The sequence below is a fragment of the Corvus hawaiiensis genome, chromosome 3, assembly GCF_020740725.1.
Source record: "Corvus hawaiiensis isolate bCorHaw1 chromosome 3, bCorHaw1.pri.cur, whole genome shotgun sequence".
In the NCBI taxonomy this organism is placed as follows: domain Eukaryota; kingdom Metazoa; phylum Chordata; class Aves; order Passeriformes; family Corvidae; genus Corvus; species Corvus hawaiiensis.
Window position 1 is genome coordinate 30,822,476 of NC_063215.1, and position 16,929 is coordinate 30,839,404.

Here is a 16,929-nt window from a genome sequence, read left to right on the forward strand (position 1 = left end):
ATTGAGGATGTGTAAAATTCTATAATTGCTAGTGTGTTATAGCATCACTTACCCACATAATCTTATTGTAAATATCCTTTCTCTTTCCCCCCCCGCCCCTCTTTTTCTGTGAAAGATTTGGATGTACCCTGGTTGGTAGCTCAGAGTCTTCCAAGGGCAGAGTCCAATAAACAAGATAAATTTGAAGCTGAAGAAGGTTTCGTTGCTGGTTTTACTAGCCCAGAACTGAAAATAAGACCAGCAGGTGTCTCCATCTTTTGTCATTCAGAATCTGAAAAGATGCTAACAAAAACTTTGAAAGGGAAAAATGAAGATACAAATAAATCCAAAGCTAAGGTTGTTAAGCTCATAAAAACAATAAAAGCTGAAAACACAAAAAAAGTCATAAAACAGAACCCAAAGGACTCTGTGGTGTTAGTAGGATACAAATGTTTGATAAGTGAAGCACTGGAAAATGCCTGCAAAAGATTGGAAGGCGAGCCTTCATACAATGTTAATGAAGGGCTGGACCCTAGAGTAGTTGGATTTCCTTGGGATACAAAGGCCTGCACCAGGCAAATAACTCGAAGAGACCTTCCGTATTTGGCATTTGATGAAACGGCTGTCAGGATTGAAGGTGACCAACCAGGTCCAAGTAGTCCTGTGCACTGTGAAAATGAGGCTGTTTTTGATAGACTGACTATCTCCCAGACAGGTTCTGGAACTATTCAAGCAGATAGTGCTTTACAACACAGAGGTACACTTGAAGGTTGTCATGGAGGTCAACCATCTTCCTCAGGAGTCAGGACAATTGAGGTCAAACCAAGTAATAAGAATCTTTATGAAGAGGAGAAAGGAGTGGCTCACACTGGATCATGGGCCGAGTTTCCACAAGATGGAGTGCATGAAGAGAATTTGCTGACACCCAGTATTCAGCCTTCAGAATCTGGAAATAAATTGAGTTTGGGAGAACAGGAATCTATGCTTGAAAAGGAAGAGGTCCATGAGAGAAACTTTCAGCATCCCAGTGACATCTTGACAAAAATGAAAAGTAATCCTCCTACTCTTTCAACAAAAGAAAGTCAACTCTCTGCAAGTGGAGACATGACTAAATTACCAGATCTTAGTGTGACATATGCCTCTTCTAGGTTTTCAGATTCAGGTGTAGAAAGTGAACCAAGTTCTTTTGCAACTCACCCCAACCCTGATCATGTTTCTGAAAATGTTCATGGACAAAGTGCATACAATGGTGAGAGAGTGTTTCCTCAGCCTCTACTAAAACCAGACTGTGCAATAAAAAACACAATAGAAAGCCATTGCACTGAGAGTACAAGTGCTGTAAGTGAAATACAGTCATCCCTGACATCCATAAATTCACTGCCTTCAGATGATGATGAGCTGTCACCTGATGAGAATTCAAAGATATCTGTTGTACCTGAATGTCAGCTAAGTGACAGCAAAACAGTAGTGGATCTAGGAGCAATTGACTTGCCAAAATGTGATGACAGTAAAACATCAAACACCAGTTTGCAGCAACAGCCTGTTGTATTTTCAGGGCACTTGGATAACAAAACTCTGTCTATACATTCCTCGCTCTCAGGAAAAAAAGATCTGTTACACTTGGTTGCTTTAGACGAGGATACACCGACTGATGTGAAAAGTTACAGCCCAGAAACAGGCCCTGGCACAACCTGCAAGGACTCTCAGGACCTTGAAAGGCATTCTAGAGATACAGAAGAAACAGTTAAGTTGTGTTTGGAAACAACTTGTATGGGTGAGCCATCTGCTGTTTCAGGTTCTTCATCTGTAAATGCGGTGTACGAGGTTAAAAAAACAAACAAAGGAAAACATAATGAGGCTTTAGAACTAAAGGGCACAACTGAAGAACTGTCAGTAGCTAAAAGTGAAACTGGTACAGATAATCCTTCTCCAACTGGTAGTGCTGACATGGTAAAGCAAGGACTTGTTGAAAACTATTTTGGCTCTCAAAGCAGCACAGATATTTCAGATATTTTACCTATGGACAACAGCAATCCTGTTAGCCCTCAAAAGGAAGCACATGAAAAACAAATTATTTGTTCTTCCCAACAAGATGAGGAAGAAGAGGAGGATCAAGAAATGATTGAAAATGGGTATTATGAAGAAACAGATTATAGTATATTAGATGGAGCTTGCAGTGCTGACCAGGATCATGGCTTAGCAGAAGAGAGAGCCCTGAGATCTGAAATGATTGACAGTGGACACCTGCAAGACATAATAACTGTGCCCCCTGTCTGTACTCCTGGTTGTCTGTCATTCCCTTCTTCTCTGAGAGACTCTCCCTGCAATGTTACCTCTTCTTCAAAGAATAAATCTGATGCAATTACACAACAGCCAGGCAGCACATCCTACAGCTCAGCTTCACCTGTTTCCTGGTATGAAAGCTCCCCAAAACCTCAGATGTTAGCGTAAGTGATTGTTTTAAAATAAACTTTTTACTTTTAAAAATGATGTTAATATAGTAGAGAAGGGGAGAAGAAGCATAGTTGGGCTGTAGAATGCCCCAGAACTGTGGCTTGTGGATTCTGCATGCCCAAGTAACAGCATGTTCTAGATGTTGAGATAAAAAGTGTCTTAGCACTGAACTACTTCTATCAGTTATCTTGTAATTTCATGTGGTTTGAGAAACAAGCAAAACAGGAGCTTTCTTTGTTATTTTTAAAGAATAATCATTCAGCTGAAGAATGATGTTGTAAAGGCTACTGAGCATAAAAATGGTATTTTATGAAATGGAAGTTGTTAAAATAGCAAGCTTGGGAAAATATGCTTTGACTTTAAAAACATAAACCCAAAAACATTGTGTAACTGGTTGTCCATCTGATTACTTAAGTGAAGCAAATGTGTAATGCAAGCTACAGTAATTGCCTTATTTTTAAATCTTAACTTCAGGTATCAAAAATGTAACACCTCGGAGATCACAGTGCTCTAAATTACACTGCAGTTTGGATACCAGGAAAGCCAAATTTAGAGGAACATCAGGGATCCCAGATTGTATCTCTTCTTGCTGTAAACATCGGAGTTTCCCTGATAACCCCCTGCTGCTAAATGAACATGTGAAGCAGCAGCTTATGTGTTGTATTGGAAGTAAAATGTTGCTGTGAGAGAGAAGAAAATTTAAGGTTAGAAACAATGCTGAGCTGGCGGAAGAGATAAAAAACCAGATAGTTTGTGAAAAGCAGCTGAGAACGGGAAGAAGGATTGAGCAGTCAGATGGAGGAAAACAGGTTAGAAGTGGCCAAAAAAGTAGCTTCTGAAATACTGTATGGTGGGTACTGGTGTGGAATGGGACAGATGAAGAGCAGAGACTACTCAGGCTGTTCTGTAACAATAAAAGTGAACTTGGAATAAAATCAAGGACTTGGCCATGGTAAAAGCAGAGTCTCCTGGAACATGAGATAATTGTGAATCCACACGGTACGATCTGCTCCATAAAGAACCACCCTTGGTGTGTTCAGGAAACATGCCTTGAGTACAAACTCAAGTAGCTTCTGTTGCAGAGTGATAAGAGCAGCTGCCAGCAGAGGTTTCTGTTCAGGCTGACTTCACTGAGGCCTGCTCCTGCCAGTTAGTGAGGAATGAGCTAAAGATAAAGCTGGGAAAACAGAGAACAAAAGGTAGAATGGGAGGGAAGCAGTGAGCAGGCAGAAGAGGATGGGGTACAGCATGGCGCTGTAAGGCATCATGCGGAACAGATGGATTAAGGAAGCATAAGAAAGCATAAAGCTGTATCTGCTGCAGGGAAACTGATATGCAATTAGGAAGGTCATACACAAAAACTAAGGGAAGTGGAAGAAAGGGAGGAACACAAGGAGCTCCTAGCATGTGAGGATCTCAGCTATTAAAAACCTTATAGTGCATGCCTTCATAGAATATATAATCAGAAGTCTGGATCTGGTTGTTTCAGAAGCAAGTATCAGTTATTCAGCCTACCACAGGAACCCTATGGTGAGATATTACAGCACTGACTCCACCTCTCTGCTGACCTAAGAAATGGGTTTGGCAAGAATTATCAAAAGTCAGTGAAAATCTTAAACTTGACTTCCAATTGGTTATAATTTCTATAATTTTGTTATTGCATGGAAACAAAGCTGTTGCTTGCTCAAGACCACAATGAACCCAGAATCTTCAGTGGTTTCAGAAATACTTGAGAGTTTTTAAAGATGGTTAAAGGAGAGAAGAGAGTAGAGCTTGAGATACAGTTTTTGTTACAGAGGAAAAGGGGCTGTAGGGAATCTGCAGTAAAAATATTTTGAGGAATTGGCTTATTTTGTGAAAGTAGTAATTTGATAAATATATTTTTGTTCATATTAATTACATGGAATACAAAGCAAAATTACAGTAGAAAACTATCCTGGAAGACCCCACATTTATCTAGCAATAGTAAATGTATAATAAGTATTTTTTTGTTCCAGTTTCCTACAGGCTAAAGAAGAATTGAGGCAACTTAAACTTCCTGGATTTATGTATAGTGATGTTTTCAAACTGGCTTCTTCAATGCCTTATTTCAGTACGGAAGACGATGAGTGTTCAGACAAAGGAGTACATCTTATTGTCTGTGTCCATGGCCTAGATGGTATGCTGGGAAATGTGATACTGTACAAGATAGCAGTTCAGATTACCCGTGAGATTTAGCTTTGGTCATTCGAACTCTGAACTGAACACCTGAAATAGGTTCACTGGAGGGAAATGGGAATCTGACATTGGACTGCTACATTTGACAACATGTTCCATAAAATCTTTTAAATTAAGAAGACTTCTTAAAGAAAACTTCCCTGCACATAAATCTGTTTAATGCCATAGTTCACATCAGGTGCATCTTTAAGTTTTTTATGTCATAGAGGAATTTGTCTGTGTTGTGGTAATAGAATGGAGTTACTGACAAAGCTGTTTTCTTTAGAATTGCTGTGTTGTCAAGGAAAATGAAATATGTGTGTCTTGTTAGGAAAAAGAAATAGTACATGTAAAACACAGTCAGGTGTTTATTTATAAGTTTTTAAAAGGTTAAGTCACTGAGTCACAGAGGGGTTGAGGGTGAAAAGAATCACTGAATATTGTCTTGTTCAACTTCCCTGTTCAGAGCAGGGTCGCCTACAGCAAGTTGTCCAGGATGCAGTCCAGTTGGGTTTTTGAATATTTCCAAGGACAAAGATTCTACTGTGGTAGAAGTGAGAAAATCGCTTGCTAATTGAAAGGGTTGTAAAGTTTAAGTAGCTTGAGTATATTCACCTTTTTAGTTCAAAGCATATATGCATATTAAGAAATAATATCCCATCTAGCTTTTGTGGGTTTTTGAGACACTTCTTAAATTAACAATGTAAAGAAACACAAGAGGGCAGTAGAATAGAGTACTGGACTGCACCAACACTGCACAGGTACCTTCTTCATTTTTCAAATTCCTAAGTTAAAAAAATAAAATAACAGTGTAGTTTTTCTTTCCTCCTTTGGGCAGAAAGCAGCCTGTGTTAAGTACTTTTAAAGATAGGACTTGGAGGTATTCCCTCTTACTAGTGTAGATATTCACATGCTACTCTATGTAGAAGTGGCAGAAAAGTTAACTTGACCGAGAAGCCTGTTGTTTAAAAAATACATGTGTTTGAAGCCTTATGAAAGTCCACATAGTTAGAATTTTCTTATGAAATGGCAAGCTTATACAAGCTATTTCCTATAAGTGATAGATGTAAATAGAAATCCTGTTCTCTAATTAAGGCAGAAAGGCTACTCTTTCTTCAAAAGTATCCATGACTATTGATGTGGAAAAATCTTCAGGATGCTAGTTAAACTAGCATTTGTTGTTTTGGGTACCAGTCTAAATGTATCTTTATCTGCTGACAGTTCACTCTGCCTTTTCATTTTATGAAAATACTCCTTCACTGAATTCTTTAAGCGAGCTCTGAGTTCTTTGTCTTTATCAAAATTAGGCTTCCGAGAATGTAATGTTCACAGTGCTATGTATCAGTTGGATGCTAAGACAAAATCAAACATGATTTCCTACATCCTTGCTTTTTTAAAAGTGTTTGCATCAAATGTCATTTTCATAACCATTTTGTCACTTAATTTGACATTGTAGTTTATCTTTCAAAGTCTCACTGAATTTTAATTAGGGCTGAATATCATTAGCTGTGTTTAAATAAAAAGTTCTGCCAGAGATTCTTTTCAGTGCTTTTATTGAGTGCTTTTATTGCAAGTTAACTTTGCAGAATCTAACTCAATTGTTATTTTTCTTTTGAAGGTAACAGCGCAGATCTAAGATTAGTGAAGACTTACATTGAGCTAGGGCTGCCTGGAGGAAGAGTTGAATTTCTTATGTCTGAAAGGAATCAGGTATTTATTTGCCAGCTACGAATTTTTGTAAAGTTATGAACAGTGTAAACCTTTAGACATATTTATTTAAGGGCACTATTTTGTTTACCACATTTTGTATGTTTTTATTGTATTCTCATACATCCTTGATTTGATCTGTGGCTTGTGTCAAAGTAATTACAATATGGTATTGAAGGTAAATATTTTAACAGGCAACATTTGTTGCTGCCATTTTGTTGTGTGTACTGTGTCTCCTAAGTTCTCAGCATAAGCAGTTTGGATTGTGGATAAAATATGCTCAGTCCTAGTGATACAAATGATAATAGTGAAAACTGGTGTAGCAAGAAGGGAGATGTGTTATTTCAGAGGATCTGAGAAATACAAAATATCTGTCTCTCGTTCTTTTGTCAGCATGCTGCAAGATCTACATCATCACACTGAACCAATATCAAATTACCTCGTGTTAAACTTTTGTGAATTTTACTATTTTCTGATGAAGTAAACTTGACAAAGCACAAAAGACTAATTTTTACTTTTTTTGTGTGTGTGTTACATATTGTATTACACGTACTTCAGAGATGAACTAGAACAAAGTCTCATCAATGGCTCAAACAAAAGCTTCATTTAGTGCACTAGCATTTTTCTAGCAGTAGCTGCTGGGATGCTTTGTGGAACAGGCTGGACAGGCACCAAGCCGGGCTTTCTCTTCTCTAGCCCTATAGTTTGTGTCAGTCAGCAGCTGTGAGACTTTCTGATTTGTGGATTCCACTGAGACCACTGAGCCTAATAGCTACTGACAGACTTTTCTCCTTAATGTTGGCTGATTCTTTTTGAATGTTTTTACTTCTGTATCCACAGCATACAGTTGAGGTTAATTCTGCAGTTTGTATACATTAATAATTGAGTTGCAAACAAGGATATTGAAATAATTTACCTTACAGCTTGTTTTGGAAAAAATATTTAATAATCATTCCTCATTCACTGCTTCAGTTAATCATGTATTTTATAAACAAGTAAAATTTCTTCCTCAGGCGGCAACTGAAGAGACTTAGTCCATTTAATATTTCTTACAACTAGATGTGAGACAGTTTCTGTTCATCCATGATACCTTTCCCTGCCCACTTGAAATTTCTTGTCATTTAAAATCGAATTATGAGAATTAGACAGGGCATTTAAGATGCTTGTGCAGTATGGACTGACAAAATGCTATCTTGCTATTTTCTTTCCTTGCTTTCCTAACACAGCTAATTATATGCTACACAGATGTATAGATTATTGTTTCCATATACAGTTAGGGCTGGCTTTCCCTTTGTAGCATGCGTTTGCATTTCTTGCCATTTTATCACCCAGGCATGCAGTAGTATAAGATTCTTCTGAAATTCTGGTTGGTTCTAGATTTGTCTATCCTGGATATTTAGTTTTATCTACAAACTGATATTTCATTTCCTTCTTCCCTTTCCCAGATCGTTTACCAATATGTTGAACATTGCAGATTTTAGCACAGATCCATTGGAACTTGTGTTGAAAAGTTTTAGGCAGACTTTGCCTATCTCTTTTAATTTCATACTGCTGATCATTAGAGATAATCAGCTATGAGCTGGGCATAAGGCCTTAAGGATTTTGTTTGTTCGTTTGTTTCATTTTGAATAAACAGTATTAATGTAGACTGCTGTTGCAGTAATTGTCTCATCTCTATTTCATGGGCAGTGGGATTTAATTCTGAACATGCAGTTTGGTCTTCTGTTTCACTACAGATAAGCTTAAGTGTAGAGAACAGCTTAGAAGTACGGCTGGGCATGTAGCATTAAGATTTGTTTTGGTGTATTAGAAGAAAGTAGTCTTACAGTAAAATGTGTATCACTTTATTCCATGTTACAAGAAAATGACATGAAAAATTTATAATAACTAGCTGTAGTGTTTGTATTCAGAGTTAATATCGATGCTTTTATTTGTGTTCTGTTGATCAAAACACTGGGGAATAAGAATTCAGGCTGAATGCAGAATGTATATTGCTGCATTAGAAAATACAGTTATTTTTTATTTCCTTTATTTTACAGAATGATACCTTTGCTGATTTTGAATCCATGACAGATCGTCTTTTAGATGAAATTATACAGTATATACAAATTTATAATCCACCCCTTTCAAAAATCAGGTAATATCTGTTCTATACTATTTACAGAAATAAACTTAAAACTAGAACCCTGGGTTGTTCCAAACTGTGATGCTCAGGAGCAGGCCAAAAGAGAGATGGGAAAAAGCAATTTGGGAGGGGGGAGGAGTAGGGGGAAGGAGGACAATGGAGAGAGGGAATTGCCAAATGAAAGAAGACTGAACAATGCTGTAAGCTCATCTGTTGCTGGGTTTGGGGCAGAGGTTAAGCATTGCATTTAATGAATTGCTGTCCTGTGCTTCCACAGATCCTACATAATAGGGTTCTGCAGAAAAACAGATAGTATTTTGAGAAAGTTGAAGGAAACTGTAGTAGCACTATGCCAGGGTGAAGTTAGGTTCCTTCTGTGTAGGTTTAGGGTTCTGGGGTCCAGTCGGGACGGCCGGACGTAGACGGTGACGGATGGAGACGAGAGATCTCTATAGGCAGGTCTTGGGACACAGTCGGTTTATTGTAAAGGGCGTGGGTATTGGGGCACTGCTCAGAGCTGGTAGACTCAGCTCTGAGCAGGCCCAAGAGAGCAAGAGAGTGAACGGGTGAGAGAGAGAGTGTAAGAGCAAGAGTAAGAGCAAGAGTAGAAGTGGAAGAGAGGAATGAGGAAAAGAATGGAAGAGAGAAAATGGAAGTGAGAATGTCTGAAGTCCTGGTTACAATACAATAAATCATCTTCTGTACTGAATATTCTAATTGTCACTAACCAATCTAATACAAGATACAAATCCTATAGCATTTACATACAGCCTATAAGAGTTCTTATATTACCATAGAGTGTTACATCTTAACTTCTAAAAACTACTCTTTGGACCCCTTCTGCTGAGCTAGTAGGGTCTGCTCTGACCCTTGGACCTGTTTGCAAGCAGAGGGTATTGTTCCATCAAGAGGGGATTACTTCAGTGGCCATACCATTGTTTTCTAGTTGTTCAGTAACTAAGACTTGGTATTTCAAAAGTGGCTTTCATTTCAATGTTGCCTGTAGTTTTCATATTCCCAAAATCTTTTGTCAGGCAGTCATATTTACAAGGCTTTCCTGTTTCATCTTCCCCAACACTTCTGATTTTATAGTCCCTTCACCAAGTATGACATGGCAGACTGCTTGTCTTGTCATTCCTACAGGGCACTTTCATCTTACCTGTGACATTGAAGGGCAGCTGCATGATAATGTATTTCATTATTTTCTTATGTTTCCTGAATGTTTCATCTGCTAAAGAGCATGTTTTACATCTTACTAGAGGGCTTACCAGAGTCTATGCATTCCTGTTTTCTTTTATATTTACTTCCAGGGAATGCCTGTTGCATTTATTTTCTCAAAGTAGGGTGCACCTTTTGGGCAGACTACCTTACCAACTCAGCAGTGTTGCTGGAGTTAGCTCATCAATAGATGACAGGAGCTAATTCAAGCCTGACTTCATTGATTTTTTCAGGCATCCTCAAATTATCCATCCAGAAGGTTTTTTTACTTGCTAGTCACGTGTTTCTGGCAAGTTCCTGCATGTACATGTATTTGGTAGGCTTTATTGAGCTGGAGGAAACATCTAAAACATTTAAACATAATCTCACTATTTAAACAAATGTTTCTGGTTTGAGATAGGCAAGATTTGACATGCCTAATTTTGTCTAAACTGTTTGTTTAAAAATTAAAGAGGCACTATCCGATCATATTTTTGTTTCACAGACTACGTAGTAGCACCCTTGGTATGGGAGAGAAGAGTTCTGTAATCCACCAGCACACACCAGGATCTTCTCTCCCAGGCTGTTATCTGAAGGCTGTAGTGAGCAAACCCACCCACTTACCTTATCATTAGTCATCCCTGAGAACTAAACTCTTGTTTGCTTTTGGCTTGCTTCTCTCATAAGACTTACAATTTGTAAATATTTTTTCACTTTTATTTGTTACTCGTCACTTGAAAGAAAAAAAAACTATGAATTTTTATTTTAGTTTCCTTTTTAAGATATATACTGTCTGAAGCAGAAGTTTTCTTTTCTCACCTTAAGCTTTTCTTATGAGAATGTTAAATCTGCCAGCAAATCCTGTAGCTGTTCCCTGGTAGCTACATGAGAGAGCTGTCAGAAAGACATGCTTCTGTGCAAGGCCTTGAAGGGACAACCCAGAAAGTATTGCTGAGAAATCCTCTGCTCAAGCAGCCAATGCTTTCCTGCCTTATTTTTGTTACGCTACTGTAGAAAGCAGACCTTGCAGTTATCTGTGGTCTCCTGAATGATGCTGGTTTCTCCTCATAAAATCTTCCCATCTCCTAAAGGAAGTGTTCTCTCTACAAGTCCTGCTCCATAACCCAGTCAAAATAGACATCAGTCTCTAGATCCATGATTTTGTATGGCAAAAAAAGCCAACATCCTAAGATTGGTGGATTTTGTCTTGTTTAAGCAGTAGGACATCAGCATTCCAGGGCTTCAGTATAAGGACAATGATGTTCATGGTGGGAATTCCAGCTTCCTTGGCCTTGGGTCTGGATAGATTAATTTCATATTTCTATATTTCCAGATGGCCCATATGCTCTTTCTTTTGTTTCCCATTTACTCTTTTTTCCCTCCCATTCTGTGTTATCTCTAATGCCAGCTTTTTCTCCTGAGTTACACAATTGTGCTCCTGCAGTGACCATTAATAGACCATTGGGAACCTCTGCCATATGATACCTGTACCTGCACTCTTCCACACCACACTTCATTCTGATGATATACAGTCAAGCCACACAGAACAACTACTTGTTATTAATTGAAACTGTAGTGAAACTAAAACAACTTTAGACCTGAGTTGTTACTTCACTGGCAGATGATTGTTGTCACAGCTTAAACAAATTAAAATCAGCTCAGGTCAAGACAAGTCCAGAGATGTTTGGAGATTTTGCCCTTTATTTGGATAAATGCAGAGTCTCGTGCTCTCAAGTAATGCGGAAATCTGATTTACTGCGTTACATTCCTGTACTGAGAAAAGACACTCCCTGTACCATTAGAATAGTGTCAGCTTCAGGAAACGTTTTTGGTACCTCCAGAGCTAATATCAGTTATTGCAGCAATTCACTATCTAACACGTTCGTTCATCTCTGAACAAAATTTTTGTGCTCACTACAAGCGTGCAGCAAGCGTGAGCTGGAAGCGTGATTCAAAACAAATGCAATTTGCCTTATAAAAGAGCTGTTTGGTAAAGAATCATGGGAGGCTTTAGGTTGAGGGGACATCTGGAGGTTATTTGGATCAGTTACCCACTCATACCAATGCCACCATCAAAGGTAATGCATTGGAAGCACGTCAGGTTGCTCAGTCATACCCATTCAAGTTCTGAGTATCTGCGAGGATGGAAGCCCTCCCAGGTAACCACGCAGCTAGGGAATAAACCACCTGCTCTTACAGTGTAGTTTCAGAAACTGTTTTGCACATGTCAGGTCTTATGTAATTTCTGATGACTTGTATTGGACTTTGACCTCAGGTGGATTAATCAGCTTGTCATCCTCTTCTCTAAGTAACATTGGCTCATAAAAAAGAGGAAATTTTTTAATGCTATGTGTATAGTAAAACATCTGTTTGTTGTTTCAGCACATCATTGATTATGAATCTTGATTGATTTTTCTTTCTACCATGAATTTTTATAGTTGGACTGGGTTTTTGTTTATTGGCACAGAATAATGAGGTTTTGCTGTGTCTGATTTTCTAGTATGATCTGAATTGGTAGACTTGTATCATAAAGCATGTATAAAAACGATAATTCTGTTAACTTCAGTGTGTTAATGATGCATTCAGAAGATTGTAATACTGTCACCTAGTGCTCATTGCTTTTGCAGAGCATCCCATGAGTAGGATGGATTACATTCCTGTTTTATCCTTTCAAGACCCTATTTGAAGGGTTCTCCTTTTTCTCTGCTTTTTGATTTGAGCAAATTGTTAAACCTTTCTCTACTAGAAAACAAATTTAAGGCTTATCGTGTGTTCACCTAAGCATCAGAATTGGACCACAACATACTACTGTAACCTCTGTTTTATTTCTAAGTCTTTTCCAGTTAAGTACAAGTGTTTAATCTTTGAGGTACATTCACATAGCTGATTGTGAGCACCCGGTTTTCCTTAAAATGGGTCTGCCATGTTTCTGAAGTTTTGGTTCAGGTATGCCCTTATTCTTAGGGATGATAGAATTGATAGATGGATTCCTGAATTTTTCACAGAAAATGCCCTTTGTTATGGTACAATATAAGAGTTTTTCATCCCTTTAATGACTTTTAATAAACACTGTCTGAACTGTAGGAGAACTGTCAAGAGAGTATCTCTGCTAACGTTCAGATCTTCTGTAGAAAACAATGTTTTACTCAAGAGAAGTTACATCATGCAGATCATCTTCAGGATCAACTGAGTTTCTGTGGTCATTTACTTGTTCTTAAAGAAATCTGTAGTTTTGTTGTTCTTGCGTGGATTTCATGAAGTACTCTAAGAGAATAGTTTTAAATTTTAGTATTCAAGAGAGCAGCTCAGTGTTTCATTTTGCAAATGCACTGCTGTTGTGCTGACACCTCAGAGGATACATAATCTTTCATTTCAGAATTAGTTAGGCAAATATAGCAAGCTGAGGCAAAGAATTTCTCATACAAGTAATTGTGAAAATCTATTAGTAAAAGCAACTGAGAAGAATATACATACATGCTTAAACTATGTATTAATAATGAACAAAAGGCCTTTTTCTGTCATAGGAATGCATAATTGTTTAGGAGTTCAGGGTGGTTCTGCCATTCTATAACCAAATGTTTGAATTTTTGTAATTTACCTTTAAATTGGTGTTTTCCAAGGCAACAATTCTTGCTTGGGAAGCATTTAAACAGTCAAGTAATCTTTTAGCACTGTATTTTATACAGATGTTACAGGAAGCTTTGTTTTAGCTACTTTTGTTGATGAATGTAGTGATACAGAGCAAACAGGAAGGATGATCTTAGAGCTATAATATTGTAGCACATATGTGATCCAGCAATGGTAGTTCAATTATACATAATTTTGGATGGTTTTCTGTTTTCACCATATCCTGAGATTTCATCCGTAATGCAGGAAGGCATTTTTCCTTCTAACTTTATGAGTCTGGTCCCTACCATATACTTTTAAGTCAGTGCCTAGTCTGATGTGGTCCTTACCTCAGCAGGGATCTGTAAGCATAATAACTATAATTGCTTAATTTTGTAGTGTCCGTTTTAAAGAAATGCCTTATATAGACTTACATATGCAACGTTAAGCACCTCAGATTAAGTAATATTTATCCTTAGATACAAGAAGCTAAAGAATCCTATCCATCTTTCCCGGAAACACCTAAGAGTAATATTCTCCTGACAGAGACATATTCTTCAATTGCTTGCTCAAGCCAATAATCACTTCTTTTGGTCCAACTGCTCAGCAGATCTGAGATGTTGCTTCTGTTTTTAAATAATTAGATCCAGTTAAGTAATGGTGTTCCCCCTTATTAGGACTACCTTTGGAATCTGTCTTCACTAGATTGTTTCAGGAATGCTCGTACATTTATCATATGGAGTGCCATCACATGCAAAAGTAATGATTTTTTCAGTCATACATGGCTGATAAAATATTTTCTGAATAGTCGGTGCTACAGGAAATGAGCCCAGAAATAATCTTGGGTTTGGGTGGTAGATGCTGGTGGAAGGATAGTTTGGTTTTGCTAGCTTTTCAAAAATGCTGTATAAAATGTTTCTGGAGAAGTTCAAAACATGTTTGTAATGAGTTTGTGCAGCTCAAGAGACATGGACAAGCTATGCCTTCTGTATGGCATAAAATACAGGTTCTGAATGGAAACGTTTTATTAATTTTCTCCTGTGCGCTTTTAGCATTTCACGACACCGGTTTTCTTTTTCTCCGTTAAAAGAAAAAAAATCCTGCCATAAAATTCTGTGTTATATTGCTTCTTCTTTTTAAACAGCTTTATTGGACACTCACTGGGTAATTTAATAATCCGTTCAGTGCTCACAAGACATCGATTTAAGTATTACCTCAACAAACTTCATACCTTCCTGTCTCTGTCTGGACCACATCTTGGTACCCTCTACAACAGCAGTGCTCTTGTTAATACAGGTGACGTATTCTTTTCAGTAGCGTAAGTTTAGGGGAAATACTGTTTTGAAATGCACTTAGCAATTTCATGTGGGGTGCACATTTCTGCATTACTGTAATTACGAGAAACTGCATATTTCACTGTCACAAGAAGAGAGAAAGATTGTAAAAATAAAGTGTCAATAAAAGGCATGTGCAAGAGATGATTGGTGTAAGTATTTTCCAGTATGTTTGGTTCAGGTTTTCTGTTACAGCATAAATAAAGTCCAGTTTTAATCTGTTGAGCTCAATTTACTATAAACTGAATTTGAATATACTTAATCTGCCAAACAATTAGATAAGGTGCATTAAAATAATTCTGAACTATTAGTATCTTTTCTCTCTCAAAAATGCCTTACAACCTGCAGTGTTTTTCTGCAAATGTGCATGGTGAGGGAGGCAAGATTTTCTGAAAAGCCAGTTAGCCACCCGGCTCATTGACTAATAAAGAGAATATAGCACCATAGAAAACATTATACTGTGGTATTCCTGTGAGAAAATTCTGCTTCCTTTTTTCAAGCTACATTTAATGAGTTCAGTTTAGAAATTGGAGAAGTAATGCCTGTTGTTTTTTGAACATCAGAATGTTCTAATATTATATAAATTATCAAAATAGAATATGTATATTCTGGCTTACTGTATTTACACTTTCTGGAAGTTATTTTTTGTGGGCAGGCATGTACAGTAGTGGAAATAAAGGCCTTCATGCTTCATATAGATAGGAAAGAAAACGAAAATTTAAACTGTTTCTGAGCTTGACAATGCTTACATGAAAAGTAAAATTAACATCTGAGAGGCTGTTATGAACTTTACATATTATACTTGTGTTTAATTAGTTTTTATATTTTATTGTGAATCTATACTCATGTTGTACCTAACAATGCAGGACTGTGGTTTATGCAGAAATGGAAGAAGTCTGGTTCTTTATTGCAATTGACATGTCGAGACCATTCAGATCCACGAAAGACATTCTTATATAAACTTAGTAAAAAAGCAGGTAAGCTTTCTTAATGCTTCCTATCTCTTAAAGGCAACTGTGTATAAATGTGAATAGGAAACCTAAAAAAAAAAAAATTATTTTCAAAAAAGCTCCTGTTTCAGTTTTAATATTTAAGAGTTACTTTAGTCCTGTATGCTTCAAGTAAACAGTAAACCATTTTTTGATCAGAACTTGAGTGCAACCAATAGTTAAATAGGGGATTTTTTTAATAGCTATCTATGAGCCACTGTGTGGCGAGTCAAGTACATTTCATACACATTTAGGATTACCTGTTTCTGTATCTGCCTTTCTTATCTATACTATAAGTGTAAAATTTGACTTTAAAGTTTTTGCTAAATAGTCTTTTATTACCTCATTAAGATGGTCAAGGAAAACAAAAACTCATTTTCGAAAAGGAAGGAGAAGTTGTACTTAGCATAATAGCTAAAACCCAGATTAGATTATTCATACTGTATAATTCATACAGTTTTCTCTGGGTTTAATATTCTTATTTCAACTGTTGGCCAAGAACGCGTTTTCCAGTGGATAATGTGCCAGCAGGTGGGTAGTTTCCATTAAGCATTATAAAATTACTGAGGATTCATCTGACAGGTGTTTCTGAATGTGTGTCAGTCAAGCAGTTGTGGAGCCAGAGATGCTTGTGGTTTTTTGTGAAAAATCTGGGCACACTCCTACATCAAAATATTTCTAGGTTGTCACAGCTGGAATTTTGTTAAGAGCAACGAAGTACAAAGATATGGGCAGGAAAAGACTGGCATATAGCTCTTGAGGTGCTTGAATATAAAATTTACATGACTTGGAAAAAGCAGAATAAAATAAGGAGCAAGAAGAAAAATTATAGGTAAGATAGGAATATTGATCAGAAATTGGTTTTAGAAAAACTTGGATTTTTTTTTTTTTTACCCTCCTCTTCAGAATCTACTATCACAAAGTGATTTTGTTGATGATAAGGTAATATTTAAGGCTGAACTGGTATTTGAAGGTGAACTCAATCTAGCTTTGCAGTCTTTTGAAAATAAAGGTTTGAATATAAACAGAAGTTGTGTGAGAAGTTACACACTAGATGCTGAATAAGACTGTGGGACCCCTCTTAAGAGATAATCAGATTAATTAATTAGTTGGCTTCAAAAAAATTCACATTGCATGGTTTTATGTGTATGTATCTCAACATGACTAGAGACACTGTCATTTGAGTATTATTTTCTGTTGTAGAAATGTGACATATTTTCTGATGACAGACGTTTATATGACAGGATTTTTGAAATACCTGGATAGCATCGTCTCAAGAGCCATCTGCATTTCAGGCTTTGTTTCTCATAAATAGTAGAAGGAATATAGAAGTCTTCAGGCT

General features: G+C 37.1%; 1 protein-coding gene across 5 annotated transcripts in view; it reads left to right on the forward strand.

Moving 5' to 3' along the window:
* FAM135A (family with sequence similarity 135 member A) overlaps nt 1-16,929 on the forward strand; it is an 81,445-nt gene that overhangs the window by 60,489 nt on the left and 4,027 nt on the right. For all 5 annotated transcript variants that reach the window (XM_048297616.1, XM_048297618.1, XM_048297617.1 and 2 more), the window contains 6 exons: nt 116-2,426; nt 4,431-4,591; nt 6,248-6,339; nt 8,376-8,473; nt 14,409-14,560; nt 15,465-15,575. In XM_048297616.1, coding sequence (XP_048153573.1) covers nt 116-2,426; nt 4,431-4,591; nt 6,248-6,339; nt 8,376-8,473; nt 14,409-14,560; nt 15,465-15,575 — 2,925 coding nt within the window. The remainder of the gene's footprint in view (nt 1-115; nt 2,427-4,430; nt 4,592-6,247; nt 6,340-8,375; nt 8,474-14,408; nt 14,561-15,464; nt 15,576-16,929) is intronic.